The sequence below is a fragment of the Chaetura pelagica genome, unplaced genomic scaffold (assembly GCF_000747805.2).
Source record: "Chaetura pelagica isolate M959 unplaced genomic scaffold, ChaPel_1.0 scaffold436, whole genome shotgun sequence".
In the NCBI taxonomy this organism is placed as follows: domain Eukaryota; kingdom Metazoa; phylum Chordata; class Aves; order Apodiformes; family Apodidae; genus Chaetura; species Chaetura pelagica.
In genome coordinates this window covers 1096754-1116067 of record NW_009953651.1, presented here as the reverse complement: position 1 = coordinate 1116067, position 19314 = coordinate 1096754, and the positions used below count along the sequence as shown (strand labels likewise).

The 19314-nt window shown below is 36.0% G+C and overlaps 1 protein-coding gene across 2 annotated transcripts in view; it reads left to right on the top strand.

Annotated features, from left to right (window-relative positions):
- Window positions 1–4792: 4792 nt before the first annotated feature.
- Window positions 4793–19314, top strand: part of PDE6C (phosphodiesterase 6C, cGMP-specific, cone, alpha prime) — a 28346-nt gene continuing 13824 nt past the window's right edge. For both annotated transcript variants that reach the window (XM_010000041.1, XM_010000040.1), the window contains exons 1-9: window positions 4793–5468; window positions 16071–16223; window positions 16326–16415; window positions 16638–16778; window positions 17349–17423; window positions 17512–17576; window positions 17688–17754; window positions 18481–18528; window positions 18733–18882. In XM_010000041.1, coding sequence (XP_009998343.1) covers window positions 4989–5468; window positions 16071–16223; window positions 16326–16415; window positions 16638–16778; window positions 17349–17423; window positions 17512–17576; window positions 17688–17754; window positions 18481–18528; window positions 18733–18882 — 1269 coding nt within the window. In that variant the 5' untranslated portion in view covers window positions 4793–4988. The remainder of the gene's footprint in view (window positions 5469–16070; window positions 16224–16325; window positions 16416–16637; window positions 16779–17348; window positions 17424–17511; window positions 17577–17687; window positions 17755–18480; window positions 18529–18732; window positions 18883–19314) is intronic.

Here is a 19314-nt window from a genome sequence, read left to right as displayed (position 1 = left end):
AAATTAAGTTTTCATTGTAGGAGTTAGTTTTGTTTCATGTATGACTTCATAATAAAACAGAAGAGAGCCAATTTAGTATTTAAAACATTGTTAGCACTGCAATATTGAAGCTTTAAATATTAAAAGAACTAGAATTGTATTTGTGGTCAGAAAAGTAAGTCTAGCTGTTAGGAGAAAGCTGGCTCAATGAACTGGTAATGGGAAATAGAGCATCTTTTTCCAGCCAGACTGCATATAAATTGAAAGACTTTTTGCTGACTTCTTATCGTTGTTTATTTATAGAGTGCCATTCATAAACATGGGTTCCATTAAGCTCTTAGGGGAAGATTTTGCAGGGGAATGAATGACTGCTGTGTGCATAGAGCAATTGTTTCAAGTGCAGCCAATGCCTCCTGTAACCAGGCTCATATTAACAAGCAACATGAAAAAAAAAATGGCATGAGGTGAGCCAAGGAGCTCTGTGTACTTTGTAAAGGAGAACTATGTACACTGTCACCATCACAACTGTTCCCCTTGGTGGCACTCTGAGTACAGAGGTCAAGGACAGAATGCAATTGAGAAGACTGGCCTTTGCACCATGACAGCCTGTGCATTACCTGTTTCTGAAATCTAATGTCATGACATTATGCTTAAGGAGTAAATTTACCTTGAGCTCTTTATGCTCTTTAGCAAACTGTGATTCTGAATTGAAATGTTTTTCTAGATGGATTACTAAAATGGCAAAAACTTTACACAACAATGTAAAGATTAACAACAGGCTGGCCAGCCTGGTGAGGGGAGCTTGAAACTATAAATAAAGACATGGACATAATGGACTGAGTCCAGCAAAGAGCCATGGAGACCATTGAGTAATAAGAGAATTTGACAAAAGAAGAGGCTGAGAGAGCTGAGACTACTCAGCCTGAACAGGGCTCGGGGCAATCTTATGAAGTTTATAAATATCTGGCAGGATGGTAGAAAGAAGACAGAGTCAGACGCTTCTCAGTGGTGCTGAGTAATATTCACAATAATAAAAAATGGTCAGGTAACGTAAGATCACCTTGGATTAAATGTGAGAGTGGATGAGATTAAAAGGCTATGGTCCTTTGTTCAGTTCATGTAATAAAATTAATGCCAAGCTATCAAGAAATCCATGTTCATGCTTAAAGCAACGGTGCATCTGGTTAACTCCTTTAAGCTAGACTGGCCATTTAGTTCAGGAACTCTCCCCTAGAAACTAAAATCTCTGTTCACTACTTACTTCATGAACCCCGAGAGATAAGCACTTCTAACAGACAATGAACATTTGCAGACATGTGGGAAAAGCACATAACTTACTGTGTTTGCATTTTTAAAACTACTTTTATAAGAAAAGGGTCAGAAAATTATTTTAAAAGAAACATAAATGTTGAGGTTGTTTATAAAGGTCCCCCAAACCACTGCATATCAGTGATACCAAAATATTTCAGTGCCAACACCTGTCTGCTTTAGGGGCACACAGTACCCCTAAACACCTACAAAATCCATTCTCAGCACCTAATAATTTAGGAAAAAATCAATATTATTTCTGAATATTATTTTATTGGATTAAATATATGAATCTCTGATATCCAGAAAGTGGCCAAAAAATTATTCACATCAAAATCCATGTAATTGAAATAAACATATTTGATCTGTGTTTCTTCAGAAAATCTTAACTGAGTGAACCACAGTAAATGCTGTCAAGATGGACAGAGGTGCTCAGATACCAACACTGAGCTGAACTGGGAAACCTTATAAATACCTTTGACATTTACATGCTGCTTCAATCTATTTAAATAACCACGTCTGTCAGTTATCCTTCTTACGGTTTCTATGTATCACCAGGGCTCAGGAATGGTCTACTACTAAGACCTACTCCATAAATAGTTTCATTTCTGTAGTAACTACGAACATCAAAAGCAAATTACATCATATGTATTAAAATCACAAAGCACATATATTTCTGATATAAGAATCAGAAACATGATTTTTTTTTTTTGTTTAGTTTTTTGTAATAATCCTAAACACAAACGGAATTAGTGCTACTAAAGATAAAAAGTTCAATAGTGTGGAAAATGAGAGTAAAGGACATAGAACTAAAAATAAAGGTCTTGTTCCAGCACAGAAACTTTAAATTAATTACAATGATAGCACTCCAAAATGTTTCAATGGTCTAATTTACAAAATTAATTAAAATACTGGTACATCTATGTACTAAACTACATTTTAATTTCTATCAAATCACTTCAACTTTTTTGTTTGCATTATTTTTTTATGGTTAATCAATACATACATAGACTTCGCAATGAAACATGGTATGACTAACACAGCAATTATTGAAAAAAAGCCAACTTAACTGTCTTCCAAACATATACTTCATAAAGAACTTTTCTAGGCTTCTGATACTTCTTCCCATGTCATTTTATAAACACTTAACAAAGCAACAGTAAGAGTGAATCTAAATTAACACACAAAAAATTGTTAGGTAATTTAAGAATTTTTATATGGCAACCCAGATACATCTGAATTATTTTGTTACAAATACAGATTTATTGCCTTACAGTAGTGCCTAATGGAAAAATGATGTTTGTTTTCTCAAAGTACAAACAGTGTAATTTATAATTTGTAAAAACAGCTGGGCATGAAGGAGAATTGGTGGAACCATGACAAGTATTCTATATGTAAATATATAATATGTAAATAAATGTAAATATATAATATAAAATATTTAATGTGTAAATCTTACATAAGATAATTTTCAAAAATATTTTAGCTGAGTATGAGAACAGTTCTCTATAGACTCTTCCTACTTCAAAGAAGTTACTATGTACAATGTTCCAAAGCCAGCAAGAAAACATGACAGAACAGGTAATGCAAAAAAAAAAAAGTTACTATTCCTTCACATAATTTCATTGGACATCTTCAACATACTGTATTTTAAGGAGCAGCATGAAAAATACCAAGCTACAAATCAGGCAGATGACAGATGTAGAGAAATTATATAACTTGGTAAATACATAAAAAATGTTTTCAAGCCTCTATTGCTTGTATACATATTCATCAAACTATGAAATAAACACTATTCAAAGACTAAGATATATGTACATTTCTTATGATGGTTCTGTGAACCATACATGCATGAACAGTAAACACATAGAATCATGAATCACATAGAATCATCTTGCTGTGCTGCAGCTGCACAGTCCTGACGTTAAGTTTATTATCAGCAGTTCACACCTGTAAAGAAAATCCTGCAGCCTTCAACCAGCAGTGAGGGTCGTACACTGCCTGCCAGGCTGCCAGGGGTAAGTAATACAGCAAGAGAAAAGGAACCGAGCCAGAATGTGTCTTTACTGTACCGATTTTCATACGCATTTTTAAATCTTTATGGCAACTGCAATCTGGCAACAACCAGTGTCTTACACGGCATTTCATATCACAGTCAGAGGGAATACAAATGTACTGAGTTAGCTGCTATTACAGACCAATCACTGACCTGTTCTTTGTGCATGAGAGGATCAGTGTCAGTTGCCTGTGTTGATTCTTTAAGCTCTGTTGATAAAAGTGGATGTTGATATTCTGCGGCCTCTGGCAGACAAATAAAATTGTACTTTTGAGAATTACTCTTTTCAAATGAAGCATTGCCAAAGGTTATGTGGTCGTTCCTTACTCCAAGAATTTTTCTGCTCTCTGATCAATATGCCACAAACAGAAATAAGATTAATTGTATTGCAGCCATCCTACTTTGCTGAAATTCAGATCTGTTTCAATGAACACAGACAATTTTCTGTCATAGCTGGCACTCAAGTCAGCCTTCTCACTCTAGCAGACCTGAGGCATTTGCTTCTAAAATTCAAGACAATTTTCATCATTCCTTTTCCGTTCATGTGAGTAATGTTGAACTTTCAATGGTATGAAGCTTCAAACATTCTAATGCTACACCTGGATTCAAGATTCCCTCCCTGACCTCTATCTGGCAGTTATTACCATTTTTCTGCTATTTAAGAGAGCAGAGATCTTCCACTTTTTCTGAAGAAGGCATAAAGGGAACTAAAATACTTGTGGGACCCTGTCTGGTTGTTTATGCTTATAGAGTAAAAATTTGTCATCTGAACTCAATTTGAATTCAGCCATTTTATGATTTTATGCTTTCCTTTAGACTATCTACTTTTGAAAAAGGTTACATAGAACTCTCTGCTGAGTAAAATTCTAATTATTTGAAAAAGGTTACATAGAACTCTCTGCTGAATACAATTCTAATTATTTTTCTCCATCTTCACCTGGGTAAATTACTTGAGCAAGCTCAGACTTCTGTAAGGTCTTTAGGATTTCGTCCATTTTATGCATGTGTAGCTTCGTCATTATTTTCTGTTAATAATCTAATTTCAATAATCTCCTGACTATTTTGAGGAAAACTGAGTTTTTCACTTTTAAAATTTTCTCTGTAACATTTTGTTTTCCTTCCCTTAAGTACCTTTCACAAATACACATGTGTACATCTGTGCACGTGTATAGTGTGGGCTAAGTATCTAAGTGGAATTCCTCTTACTAACTCTCCATGAGAACTTTTGGCTGTATAGTGCAATATATATATATACACACATACTGTGAATGAAGAAGATAGCATACAGGTATACATATTGGATAATTTTGTAAGATCTAAGAACTAATAGGTTAGTTTAAAATGCTAAAATGATTCCCTTGGGATTGCTGACCTAAGAATGCTCAAGGATTTAGCGTCCTGACATCTCTTTAATTAGCAGTCCAAGATCTCACACTAAGATGCTAAGCCAGTGCCTTCTGTCATACCTCAAGAGTTTCAGAAGGCTTGGAAGCCACAGAGGAAGGTGAATGTACTATGCCTGTGAGCTATACAATATGTACAAAGTACTGTTTTCTTACTAGTATCAAGCTAGGACTTCTTGCTACCACTCCTGCTTTGATGGTGATGCACTTCTAAAAGAAATCGTAAGAACAATCCAGCAAAAATGGGTGAGGTAAATAAAGATGCCGTTGAAAAATACTTGGAGAATAACCCTCAATTTGCGAAGGAGTATTTTGACAGAAAAATGAGGCCAGAAGTGGTGGGAAATATGTTTAATGTGAGCCCTGGAGATGTGAAGGAAGGAGTCAGCTTCAAAGACATGTCCCGTCTGGAGGAGTGTAACATACTGTTTGAGCTGATAAAAGAAATGCAGGATGAAAATGGCGATATGGATAAGATGGTGCACAAGGTCCTGCAAAGGATGGCGCAGCTGCTGGCAGCTGATCGATGTAGCATGTTTGTTTATCGTTCCCGAAATGGTACTCCAGAGGTAGCCACCAGGCTTCTTGATGTCACTCCAACTTCCAAGTTTGAGAACAATTTGGTGAGTCCAGAAAAGGAGGCTGTTTTTCCTCTGGACATCGGGATAGCGGGATGGGTTGCTCATACCAAGAAGTTTTTTAACGTACCTGATGTGAAAAAGGTAAGTGACTTGGGGAATGGGTTTCTGTGTATTTGCTTACTCAGCCTCCTGTGCAGGGCTTGTGATAAAGTATCATTCTTCAAAACATCCCAGAGAGAAATTCAGATCAAAAGCATGAGAAAAGCAGCTGCAAAGCTTGCTTAAAATCCAGCAGAACCACATAATGTAGCCTAGTAAGGTATTTCCATTATCCTTGCCAAAAAGTTCTGATACAACTTACTATAATAATAGCTAATATTAGATTAATAAAGACCAATAAGTACTTGTGTTTCTGTTGAACAGGCAGGGTCCTATTCTGTTTTCCAGTATGGGCTTGCAAGTGTTATCCCATATCATTCCATGCTCTCATACATGCACCTCTGAGTATAGTTAATTTGCAGCCTTTGTAATGAGGATGCTTCCTTATAACCAGATAAAGATGATGTCAACATACATGTTCAGCTTCAAGCCCATGTTTGGACTTAAAATGGCTCCAGATTTTGAGTATGTCCACATCCAAAGCTCTTTTTCAGATCTATAGAAGAAGACTAATGAGTCAGAGCTGGTCTGAGATTTTCAGAGTTCCTGTTGAATTTGCACAGAATCACCCTCTTTAGTTATGGCTATTACAAATGTTAATTAAAATGATGAGTGCATTAATAGAAATTAAATATGCATGAATCACAATTGTTTTAGAAAATGCTCTGAAATACATGGGAAGCATAAATGTGCTTTGATTGTTGTAGGTTTCTTTAAAAATAGTTAACCTTGTATTACCAAAATGGGACATCTTCATCTCTTTCTAGTCTTATGTGGAGAAGTTCAGCATATTCAAAGGATTCTAATATGATTATGCAAGATAACACCCTGACTTCTCAGTATTCCCTATACAGTTAATTTAAAATTCTGGGAAATTTTAGAGATGGAAGCCACCTCAGTTTCCCAAAGTCAGTGAAAATAATAAAAATCTTTATCCATTACAATTATTTATGTTATCTGGGAGGTAAACAGAAAGTAATGTATTTTGTCATGTAAAAAGTTGGCAGGCATAAAGAAATAAGCAATTTAAAGAAATCAGCTCTCTACAACTACCTGAAAGCAGGTTTTAGGGAGGGTTTTCCAGTATGGGCTTGCAAGTGTTATCCCATATCATTCCATGCTCTCATACATGCACCTCTGAGTATAGTTAATTTGCAGCCTTTGTAATGAGGATGCTTCCTTATAACCAGATAAAGATGATGTCAACATACATGTTCAGCTTCAAGCCCATGTTTGGACTTAAAATGGCTCCAGATTTTGAGTATGTCCACATCCAAAGCTCTTTTTCAGATCTATAGAAGAAGACTAATGAGTCAGAGCTGGTCTGAGATTTTCAGAGTTCCTGTTGAATTTGCACAGAATCACCCTCTTTAGTTATGGCTATTACAAATGTTAATTAAAATGATGAGTGCATTAATAGAAATTAAATATGCATGAATCACAATTGTTTTAGAAAATGCTCTGAAATACATGGGAAGCATAAATGTGCTTTGATTGTTGTAGGTTTCTTTAAAAATAGTTAACCTTGTATTACCAAAATGGGACATCTTCATCTCTTTCTAGTCTTATGTGGAGAAGTTCAGCATATTCAAAGGATTCTAATATGATTATGCAAGATAACACCCTGACTTCTCAGTATTCCCTATACAGTTAATTTAAAATTCTGGGAAATTTTAGAGATGGAAGCCACCTCAGTTTCCCAAAGTCAGTGAAAATAATAAAAATCTTTATCCATTACAATTATTTATGTTATCTGGGAGGTAAACAGAAAGTAATGTATTTTGTCATGTAAAAAGTTGGCAGGCATAAAGAAATAAGCAATTTAAAGAAATCAGCTCTCTACAACTACCTGAAAGCAGGTTTTAGGGAGGTGGGTGTTGGCTTCTTTTCCCAAGTAAATAATGACAGAAGCAGAGGAAATTACCTGAAATTACCTCTAATACCTTGGAGGTATGTGGCACTTCAGGGCATGCTATAGTGGCCGAGGTGGTAGGGTTTTTTGTGAGCGTTTTTTGCTGGAGTGTGTGTGGCTGTTTGTGTTTGGTTTTTTGTGTTGATAGCTGGACTCAGTGATCTAAGAGGTCCTTTCCAACCATGATGATTCTGTGAAATAAAGGACTAATTTTAAAGCTCAGAAACAAATGAAAATGTATATATATATGAAGAGAACGTTCCAATATATAATAAACTACGTCAGCTGTAAGGAAGAATGACTGATTTGAGAAAACAAACTGACCACTAAAATGCTTCTTCAATGGCTGCTGTTTCAACAAGAAGCATCTGACTTACTGCCTCTTACCACCACATGGGGAGATTGGAGGATAATCCTTCTAAATTCATAAAGGCTGATTACATGAGAAAAGATCAGGAGGATCACGGAAGATGTGTGTTCTATCAGACACTGCTCTGCTCCTAGGTATCATTATGTGAGAGGTGCCCAGAGGAGGGCTGCCCAAATATTTCTGCATTTGCAACAGGAATTGTTCTGAATTTTGTGACAAACGTAAATTGGGTAGGCTTAAATAAAAGAATGCTTCTGTCCTTCTAATCCTGCTAGGTACAACTTTGCACTTACAAATTCATTCATGTTTGCTGAATATCTGTCCAGCTATTAGTCAATCGTTCTATGGTAACCTTTACTGAGGCATCCATTTACCCTCTTAGGATTAATGAGGTCTATGCCATTAGACCGGCACTTAAAAATGCAGTTAAACTATGGTGCCATTAATCCACATTTGGTAACAAAATGCTATCAAAACATTGACATTTCATTAGTTAATTGCAAAAACTGCCAGAGACTGCTCTGGGACCAAAATTTTTTATTTAAAAACAACGCTATAGTCTCAAAATTGTCACCATTCCCTCTCCATTTGTAAAAAAAATCGAGTGTCCAAATCCATGCTCTGCACACAGACAAAGCTTCCACTAATGTCACCAGAATCGTTATTTCTGTAAGGAACACAGAACTGCAGCTTTAGTCAGTAACTTTTAAGGAATGTAATGAGTCCATGGTGGCAGAAATAGGCCACCACTGAAGCCTTTATAATATTTTTTAAAGAATAATTACTTTTCAGATCACTTTGTACGCGCTTCAGCCAAACTAGTTTGTTTCTGGAGGAAAAATTACAAGCAGAGTTAGGGAGGAGTTTTGCGCCTACTGTCTTAACTGAATACAAAAATAATAATTCTAGATGGCTATAGTACTTAAAAAAATGTCATCTCTAACCACTTTGTATTGTTGACACAATCCATATCCAAACAGTAGTGTTTTTTAAGTCTAAGTACCAGATGTCAACAAACGCCCAGTGAGACATTTTAATGCTTCAGTCACCACCCACTTATAACAAGAGCGAATGTAATGAAAGATTGCAACAGCAATAAATCATTGGAAAACCTAAGACTCCACTTCAAATGCCTGGTAGCCAGTTCTTCAGGGATTATCTTTTTCTTCAACCTGGCAAGGTACCAATAAACGTGAGGAAGCTACTCATCCTAACTAATGCTTCAGAAAAGAAAAGCAAAGGAAAAGATACGGATCTTCCATAAATTAACTTAGTAGCCAGAACAGTCTACCCCCACAAGATTAAGGACCTGTTGACTGCAAGAGCTAATAATGTTTAATCCAGGATTTAACAGTAGTGAGAAACAGCAGGCCAGGCAGGACCACTACCTTAATAACTTGCCTCACATTATTCCTAGGGTCTGGAACAGGCTGGAACTCAAACATTCCAAAGTAAAATAATAGATTGCATAAAATTTTAGCTGTCCATTAGTATTCTTTAAATAGTAACTGATAAAATGGACAACATGATAAAGAGTACAATTACCTTACATCTCTTGCTAAGGCATTATTTCCAAATGAAAAGAACTACAAAATAGTTAAACAAGAAGCATGTCTTCTAGGGAATCAAAATATTACATTCTTAGCCTGTAAGAACAAATAATAAAGACTATATATATTTTCTTTAATCCATGATGTATTTAAATTATTGCATTAGTCTTTGTAATTCAGAGATATCTGAAGATAAAGACTTAACTGAGGGTTGGAAACTCAAGACATAATGTTCCTGGTTATAGTTCAGTATAAAATTATATAAATTGTGTAAAAAATTCTTCAAAACAAGTGAAGGCTTTTGGATTAGCTCCATACAGGAACTCAAATATTCTGATACTGAAATAACAAGCCTTTATTTTTAGACGTCCTGGGTCCACAGCCCTCAGTGAAGAAAAGAAATAACAGTGTGTGGAGAGATTCTGGAGCTTTCAACTCAGATTAAGCAGCCAGAGCAGCAATTGTTGTGGCATCTAATTTAAACACTGGAAACCTATGATACAAAACAACTTAATCACATCTTCAAGTTGCAAGCACTTGTATCATCCCTTCATAAACTAAGTCGGCTTCAGTTTGCATGAGTCTTTTTTTTCTGGGAGCTGTACTTCTCTTTAATGCAATGGTGGGAAAGACTTTAATTCCAGGCCTGTCTGAGGTGACAGCAGCTTCAGATTCATGGAAACGTGCCGATCCCCAGATTCTAGGCTGACTGATCCCGTAATCAGGAAGAAGAGACTCTCCATCCCTTTTCTTGAATGCACAGCAAATTGTAAAATAACTCTAAGATTATTTGAAAAGGGTGGAGGAATACATAGTTTTGCAGCTCAGTGGTTCAAACTCCCATGTGTCAATGAGGAGACCTGCATACTGAACGTTTGTCCAGCTGCTGTGAGTAAGCAGTTGGTGTGGTAACACACAGCAGTGGTCCTGGGACAAGGTGTTGGTCTTGAACTCTCTCCTAGGGCAAGAAGACACTGCTGGAATCATACACATCATGACAAAAATATGAAGCTGAAAGACACTGAAAATTGAAAGAATAGAGTCACTTTGCAGTAGGGCTGGTAGCAAGTCACTTGCTAGTAAGATGTCTCAGTCCTTCACTCACGTTCTGCTAGTTCCCTCACTACATGACATTGGAGAAGAAACCCAAATATCCAACATACTGACAAGGCGGGGTATGTAAAAAAAAAAAGCTTCAAGGGCCAGAGGAAGATTGTTAAAGTAATTTTAGAGGGAAGTTCTTGAAAAAAAAACCTCAGAGTTGTTAAGATACACAATACTAGAGCAAAGATACACAATACTAGAGCAAAGATACACAATACTAGAGGAGTGAAGCCTTCCTGAATGTCTGGAAAGGAAAGAGAATCAGAAGGAACAATCCCAAGATAAACTAAATATGGGGGAAAATTGAGACGTAGAAGAAAAAAATTAACACTAAAAATTAAAATCAAAAGCTCCCTTATAGCCTAATTTTCATGCTTTATAATAGAGATTTAATTTCAAGAAGCTGCAAAATAGCCACTACATATGGTAAAATACAAAGCAGACATTTCAGTGACATTAAATGGTATTAAATATATATTAATTTCTACTTGATTCAGTTACAAAACTCTAGTGATCTTGAAGATACCAACATAATGCCAGTAAGTCACATGTCAAAATGTAGTTGCTTTATACCCCTGACAAAACAGGATTTTTTGGACTGTGGCCTAATGAATGACCATCTCATTTAGCTAATTGGGTTTTGTTTTGATTCAGACTGATTACATTTTCATAGCTGACAGTTGGTACTTTTTATTTTCCATTCATACTCAATTATATCATTATGAAACACAAATATTTGTGAGTTTAAATTAGGATAAGGAGAATAAGAGATGAAACAATATAGCACACCAATACCACCTACATGGTGGTATAAATTTTGTTTGACAAACCTGAGCCAATGTAAGACAATCAGGAAGAGGAGAAAATACTGCAGGGCTACAAGAAAGATGAACTGAAACATGTGAAAAGTGTGATGATGATGAGAGTGTGACACCAGCTCCTGATGTCAGAGGTTCCTGTGGTTTCTGTTTCAGTAGTGCTCCAGACCCTGGTCATCACACATACAAAGGATAATGTCTTTTAACCAGTCTGAGCTCATCTATCCAATCCAGAACCTCCAGACCAACATGAGTAAAGTAGTCATGACTGTGAGGGGTCCCAGAAAGCCTTTCTTTTTTTTGTGCTTTTGAAGAGGAAAGAGTTAGAGGAAAATATGCATCTGACCTCTTGGCACTACAACCTCAGCTGCAGGATTGTCTTACCACTTCTCCTTAACTGTGGTATTTGCTGTACTTTGCCAAACTCAAAATGCAGATGTGTGCTTCCCAGCAGATACTGACATGTCACTTGGAGTCAACAAAAGAAGGAAGGAACAGTAAGAGTCTTTTGAAAGGCAGTATAAATGCCATCTGTGGGACATGAACAAAACAACATCATGCTTCCCAGCAAGACCCCCAGTCAAGGAAGCAAAGGTTTATGGGAAAATCTAATTTCCTAACAGTTTAAACCACAAGTGCAATGAAGATGCCTGTGGTGTTCCAAATTAAAATAATATGGGAATAAACAAGTATACTAGAGATGTGGGAAGCCACAGTACTAACAACTTCGAGGTGCTGTTCCTATTACCTCAAACCAACTAGATTAGAGAAACTTCACCCTGACTATCTGAACAGGAAAGAGAGACCCTTGTTCCCTTAAACTTTTCATTTGAGATGCATTTCACACTTCTCAGGTTCTCTGTCTTTCCTGCATTTGTATAAATTACATACTTCTGCATGTGCAATGGAAATAAAATTAACAAGGGTTAACCTGTCTCATTACTTACAATATTTCTTTTGCATTTTCTGATCAAATTTATACTGAATAAATATAAAATTAACACTACAGATGTTGACCTGGAGTTTCCAATAGTGTCAGACTCACTTGTCTCAGGCTACATTTTATCATTAATCCAACCAGAAATGCTCAAGGCTTAGCACGTGTAGCAAATCCTAATACAACATTATGAACTGGGAGATGTACTTCCTTTATTAAACACAGTAGGATGGGTCAATAAACATTACAATGATGGTCTTCATCATCTTTTAAGCTTGGCATAGAACAAAGCCAGTGGAAGGTTAAAATTTTTTGCAGAGCTCTTTTTCATAGTTTGTTTAAAGAATTGTGGGGTATCTATAACCAGCCAATGAAAAATTAATTATGAAATAAAGAAAGTCTTTTAAAACTGGTTAAAGGAAACACAGAGGAACATATCACTCCCTAAAAAGGAAATGAGATCTGCAGGGAGAGCCATGAAATGAGAGAGACACAAGATGGTTGCCTCTGGCCAGTCCATCAAGAACTTATCAGAAAAAAAAAAATAATACTGATTTATGATTTTTATTTTCAAGAAAACCCAAACTAGATAATTGTAAAGTATTATCTGCTCTGACAGTCTTTTAAACTTAACTTTTTTCTCTAAATGTCTGGTTGCCATGGAAATTATTTTTTCTCATTTGTATTTATTTTACCTCATTACAAACATTAATTTATGATGATATAGCTACAATTCAGAGTCAGATATGGGTATGGTGTCAGTAAGCAAGTTGATGTGTAACTGTCATATCAGGAAAAAAACCAAACAACTTAGAAAGAATGGCCTTATTTTTCCCTTTCTCAGAGGTGTGATCATACTGTTTTCACAACAGTGACTTCTGATTCAGTAGAATCAGAATTCAGGTATGTGCTGGAAATTAGATAATTTAAAGGAATTTAAAAGATGAGGCCAAATTGTTTAAACTTAGAGCATTATACTGATATTTCACTGGTAAAAGGTTTATAATAATAATAATGTTAGTAGTACTGGTAATTCACAGTGAGATAAAAATTTTTGTAATGGTTTAAAAAATCAAGAAACATGAATTACCTACTAATTTAAAGTGTATAGGCTAGATCCTTAGTAGCCTGCCAAACCCCTCTCCAGTTAACCTTCCATCACCTGTAATAGAAAGATGAACACAAAGAGGCATCCTGATTTTCCACTTCTGTATGCTGGTGTTAGCTTAGTACAAATCCAGGACATGTTGAACAGCTTAGGATATATGTACAGAACTGGTCAGTGTACAGTAAATGGCTAGGTATCTTAGCTTTAAATGGAACTAGTAGAAAATGCTTGCAAATGGACTACAGTTAGGGAGGTATCAACAGATCACCCTTCCTTATTTTTTTTAAAAAAGCCTATTTCATTATTTAACTGAGAGCTGAAAGTTCACAACATTGCTCTAAGAGATGGTTGGATTCATAAGATCAGACCTAAATAGACTAAGTGCCCACATTCATATATTCGTGGGAGCACAAAGATGCTCTTCTGGCTCTGGTACCACAGAGCACATTTCTGGCTTATTTATCTATGAACATGATCTTCCAGACATTGTGAAAAGGTATTTACTTTGAAAACAAAGGAACTTATGTCCTGAAGAGAAAATATTTTGAAAACTTGAAATAAGGGCTTAAAATCTCCTAGTGCTTATGTGCAAAATATTCAGTAACAAAAGGCCTAAATCTATGCACAAATTTTTGCTTGTATATGCACATCACGTGCTAGAAATCTTTGTATATGCTGTGGGAATGCTGCCAATGTGTTATGAGGTATTTAAATCTTTCTACATTGCACTAGCTGGACATAACTTAGGATGGCTTATAGTTACTGAACTTTTTGTTTATCAAAACAATCTGGCATGCTTTAAAATGTTTCTATCCTTTGCTAAAATTGTATGACCAAAGTGCTTCTTCTGAACACCACTTCTACCTTCAGTCTGCATTTATTGAACAAATTCAGATTCAGCAGCTGTGTACTGCTGATTCAGCTCACTTGCTGTGTACAGGTCCCTTTTAAGCATCCAGAAATCCAGGAGTGAGTGAAATGTTTATGCATTCTGTCACAGTAGCATACAGAGCTCTAAAAACCCTCAGCCTCCTCTTCTCCAGGCTTAACAGCCCCAGCTCTCCCAGGCTCTCCTCGTAAGACCTTTTCTCCAGACCTCTCATCAGCCTAGTTTCCCTTCTCTGCAGCCTCTCCACCACCTCAATGTCCTTCTTATACTGTGGTGGCCAAAACTACACATAGCACTTGAGGTGTGGCCTCACCAAGGCCAAGTATAGGCATAAGATCACCTCGCTGGTCCTCCTGGTTGCATTATCCCTGATGCAGGCCAGGATGCCATTGGCCTTCCTAGCCACCTGGGCACACTGCTGGCTCATGTTCAGATCCACCATGCATATTTTCCAGTAATAGCAGTAATATGTATCACCTCCTTGGGTAGACATTTAGTAACAAGTCAGTCACTCTATAAGCAACTTCACAAATATTTGCTAACAGGAGGGAACTGGTAAGGTTTGGGAATCTTGGTTCCAGCTAAATGTCCTTAAAACAGGACTCCTTTTGTCTCCCTTTGGCAGGCTGCCATTATTATCTATGTGGTCTGACCTTCCCTGGTGACCAGGTTGCTCATCACCTCTTGACATTCTCAGCACCAACTGCTCATTACCTTGAGAAATGAGAATCAGACCTGTTACAGGAATTCAAGAAGAATCTGCCACTGATTGTAGATCAGGACCTGAGTGCTGAAGAAATTTGAGCTCTGCCTTGTTAGAAGTGGCAGAGGCAAGGGGATGGAAAAGGCCCAGTGAAGACAGTCTGGGTATTTTAGCTGTTTTAATAGAACTGTGTCACTTCTCAGTATGGGCAGATTTCAATCCCCCAGCTTGTAACTCAGCTCATTCAGATGTATTATCCTAAGAACATCACAAAATACAGCCACCCTTGGCAAACAGACAAATTTCAAATCCCTATTTCAAATTAAAGAGAACACTAGAACATTTCAATGAAAACACTAAGAATTTCTTTGACATGAGTAAATGAAACAGTATTACATGAAACGCAAGCTAGGTTCCCAGTGGTTTCTACATAAAAGAATTAAAAGAATAGGTTTTACTAAACCCTCCTCAGCACTCAGTTTCAAGGATTAAATTGGTAGGGTATTTAGTTGTGGCTTGTTCATTAGTCACAGGATCACATATCCAACAAAAGCAGCTCTGTGTCCTGATCTCTGGTCCTACACCCTTCCATTCACCAGAATAACATGTTGGGCTAGGAGCAGTAAGATTGAGAGTCTGTTCGAGAGGAAGAAATAAGAAACAGCTCAGTCAGATGCAAACCTGCTGGAGATGCCTCTAAGCCAGAAGTGTTTTTAGTCATATACATTCAGGACAGATGGTGGTTTTAAACATGGTGTAATGGGACAGTATCATGAATTTTAGCTACAAAGATAATTAAATAAGAATAAATGTTAACATAGATACCAAGTAATTCTCTTGCATGCAGGACATATGTATTAGACTCTCAGGTAGCCACAAAGTCATATTACTGTTGCCTTTCTTCTAGATTTTCCCATATTTGAAATTCCTCATTATTCTAATAAAAAAACTGCACAGAACTTGCTATTTTCATAACTGATGCCTAAGTTAAGGTTGTACACATAACTCTGCAAGATTGTATCAAATAATGAAGACATGTTTTTGCAAGTATAAACCTACTGTGCTGTGAAACTGTGCTTATAGAATTTCAAATATAAATTATCAAATTAAATAATCACTTTCTCTGGGCATGGTAACTAATTATTATGAATTTCATCTGTGTGGTTTGTTTTTGGTTTTTTTTTTCCTTTCAGAACAACCATTTTTCTGACTTTTTGGACAAACAAACTGGTTATACGACAATGAATATGTTGGCAACCCCGATTATGCAGGGTAAAGAGGTGCTTGCTGTTGTGATGGCACTCAACAAATTAAATGCTACTGAGTTCTCAAAAGAGGATGAAGAGGTAATAACTTCAAATGTCACACAGCAGTACAAGAAGTAGTTTGAGTAATTCTACCTCTTGATCTGATGCATTTGTCTTTTTTCTGCTTTTTGTCATTTTTAGGTCTTTAAAAAATACCTCAATTTTATATCTGTAATCATGAGAAGTCAGCATACATCCTATCTCCATAATATTGAATCCCGAAGAAGTCAGGTATAGAGGAACATGTTAATAATAATACTTGTTTTTTTGTGTGAAACCATTATTATTCCCATTATTTTATATTATTGCAAGCCTATCGAAGTAAGAACAGCATCTGTTTAATTTTTTTAATTTTGTAACAATATGATTTTCACCTGGAATGCCTAGGATTCATACGTTTATGTTTTCTTACTGTTGTGAACATATACTTACTTTCTATTTCATTCTAAATAGATGCTTTTGTGGTCTGCCAACAAAGTCTTTGAGGAGCTAACAGATATAGAACGGCAGTTTCACAAAGCACTGTACACTATTCGAATTTATTTGAACTGTGAAAGATATTCTGTCGGCCTGCTGGACATGACTAAAGAGAAGGTAACAATTATTTTGCCTACTTGCTAGAAATGTGTTCCTCCAAAATTTAAGTTATAACATCCATCTTTCTAATTAATTTGCTCTGCATATTTCTAGTGTGTGTCTCTCCAAGACATAAAGTTACCATGCTTTCTAACACTTTGGGATAATTTACATAAAATCTGTGTTACAAAATGTATATACAAAATGTAAGCAAAGGATACAATCATGATAAACATAAAGGCTTATTCCAAAATAATTTTTCATAGTAATAATTCCATGTCAGAAAGGGAAGAAGAAAGAAGTGCAAGCCTGACTGTTGCTTTATAAATACCTGCCTTCTAAAATAACAGTTAAGATGTACAACCATTCAAAGATAAGCTTCAGATTAGCCTGGAATTTAATGGCAAACATTTCTTGCCTGGAATCTATTTAACAACATTTTCTTAACATTGTCTGAAACACCACCATAGTACAGCTATGGAGAAGGAAAAATAAAATTGCTAGTCACAGAAGTCATGTTATCTATGAACACAGAACTGAATTATTTTTTTTTTTCCTTTTGCTAAACTCTGTAAATTATTTTTTCAGGAGTTCTATGATGAGTGGCCAATCCGGCTGGGGGAGGAAGAGCCTTACAAAGGCCCCAAGACACCTGACGGACGAGTGAGGATATTAATTTTTCTTTTTATGAATCTTAATTTTCACATTGAGGTAGTACAGGTCACCTACATGTTTTTATATTTTTATTTAGGAAGTCATCTTTTATAAGATTATTGACTACCTTTTACATGGACAAGAAGAAATCAAAGTCATTCCGTAAGTATTCATTGGCAGCCTCTGAATGTGTGATACTTGGGTATATTGCAGGGATAAAATAACAACATGTCTGTATTGCACAAGTAATTCAATTTCATTCTCTCTCTAAAGGTCACCTCCACCAGATCACTGGTGTCTCGCCAGTGGATTGCCAACATATGTTGCTGAAAATGGATTTGTAAGTTCAGAGAAAAAGCAAAACCTAAAAGTTGTAGTTCATGTGGTTCTGAGTAAAAAAACAAAACGAAACAAAAACCAAACAAGCCCAAACCTCTCCACACCCAAAAACCTCTAAAAAAATACCATGCTGCCTCCTCATGTCATTGGTTCCTAGTGAAATAATGTGAGCCAGTAGTCTGGATGGAGACAAGCCTCCAGTGTCATCAGAGGAATGACCTGTGTGTCTGATGTCACTTTCCAGGTGTGCTAACTGTGCCTCACAACAAAATATCAAATTAAGAAAATGATCATATACACAGTTCTAAAATTTTCTTTCTTTCTTATCCCTTCTTGAGTAGCAAATATATGTAATTCAAAGTTGTGCTGTATGACAATTATTAATAATCCTATGGCATTTTTAATAGTAGTAAGGACAGAACCCTTAGTACTCAGTTATTTCTCTCTGTAACCCCTCCTGCCATTTCAATCTGGAAATTATTTTATGGTATGCTTAATGCACTGTGAGACATCATACATGAGGGACTTTGTTACAAGCACTGCAGAATGACATCTGTTAGAATAACCACAACTAATTTAATAGGAACAATTTTAATTTCTGCAGCTGGCTAGGGTGCTTACTGCTGTAAGCTTAGAAAATAAATACACCTTTTCAAAAGAACAGGCCAAGCAAGTCTTGGTGTATTTTATTCTATTTAAACAATATCTCCCTTTGTTTATGCTGCAGATTTGTAACATGATGAATGCACCAGCAGATGAATATTTCACATTTCAGGTAATTCCAGTAATGTTAATAATTATAAATATTGTAGAAAAGTATGCTGTTGCTTTCCACCAATTAGTTACACAGTTGATTTCATAGATAGTTTTTCCTTTGTTTTTTGATACATAGATCTTGGTGTTACATTGTCTTTATCAGTAGCTGTATTACTAATTTCAAGAAATATACAGCATTTCCTGTTCTTTGACTTTCCTACAGAAAGGACCAGTGGATGAGTCTGGATGGGTTATAAAAAATGTCCTGTCATTGCCTATTGTCAACAAAAAAGAAGAAATTGTGGGAGTCGCAACATTTTACAATAGGAAAGATGGAAAACCTTTTGACGAGTATGATGAACAGATCATTGAAGTAAGCTTAATAGGAATAGAGGCTTTAAGGAGCTATATGATGTTGATAAAAATACTGTAAAAAGTAATGTTAAAATGCCTAAACATTGTCAAATAGGCTATATTAACATCTAATAAAATGTCTAACTTCTTCATTGTACAATTTCTTAAGAATAAAAAAAATTATTGCCCTTTATATACCTGAAAATTAATGAGAGAGAATTTGCATTCTAATACTGAGCAAAAGTCAGATATTATTTTAGTATTAATCATTTGACTTTTTAGTGATGATCAGCATCTTCTAATTAACAGTGGGTAAGCAGTATGCCAACAGGTATCATGGCTGTGGTCATGGGAGTTTTCAGAGTGTTCATGATTACATACAGTTGGGCAAGATAAGATTCTACCCAGTGTATCTAAGTCCACTCAGCTGATCTGAGCTTCATAAGCCTCA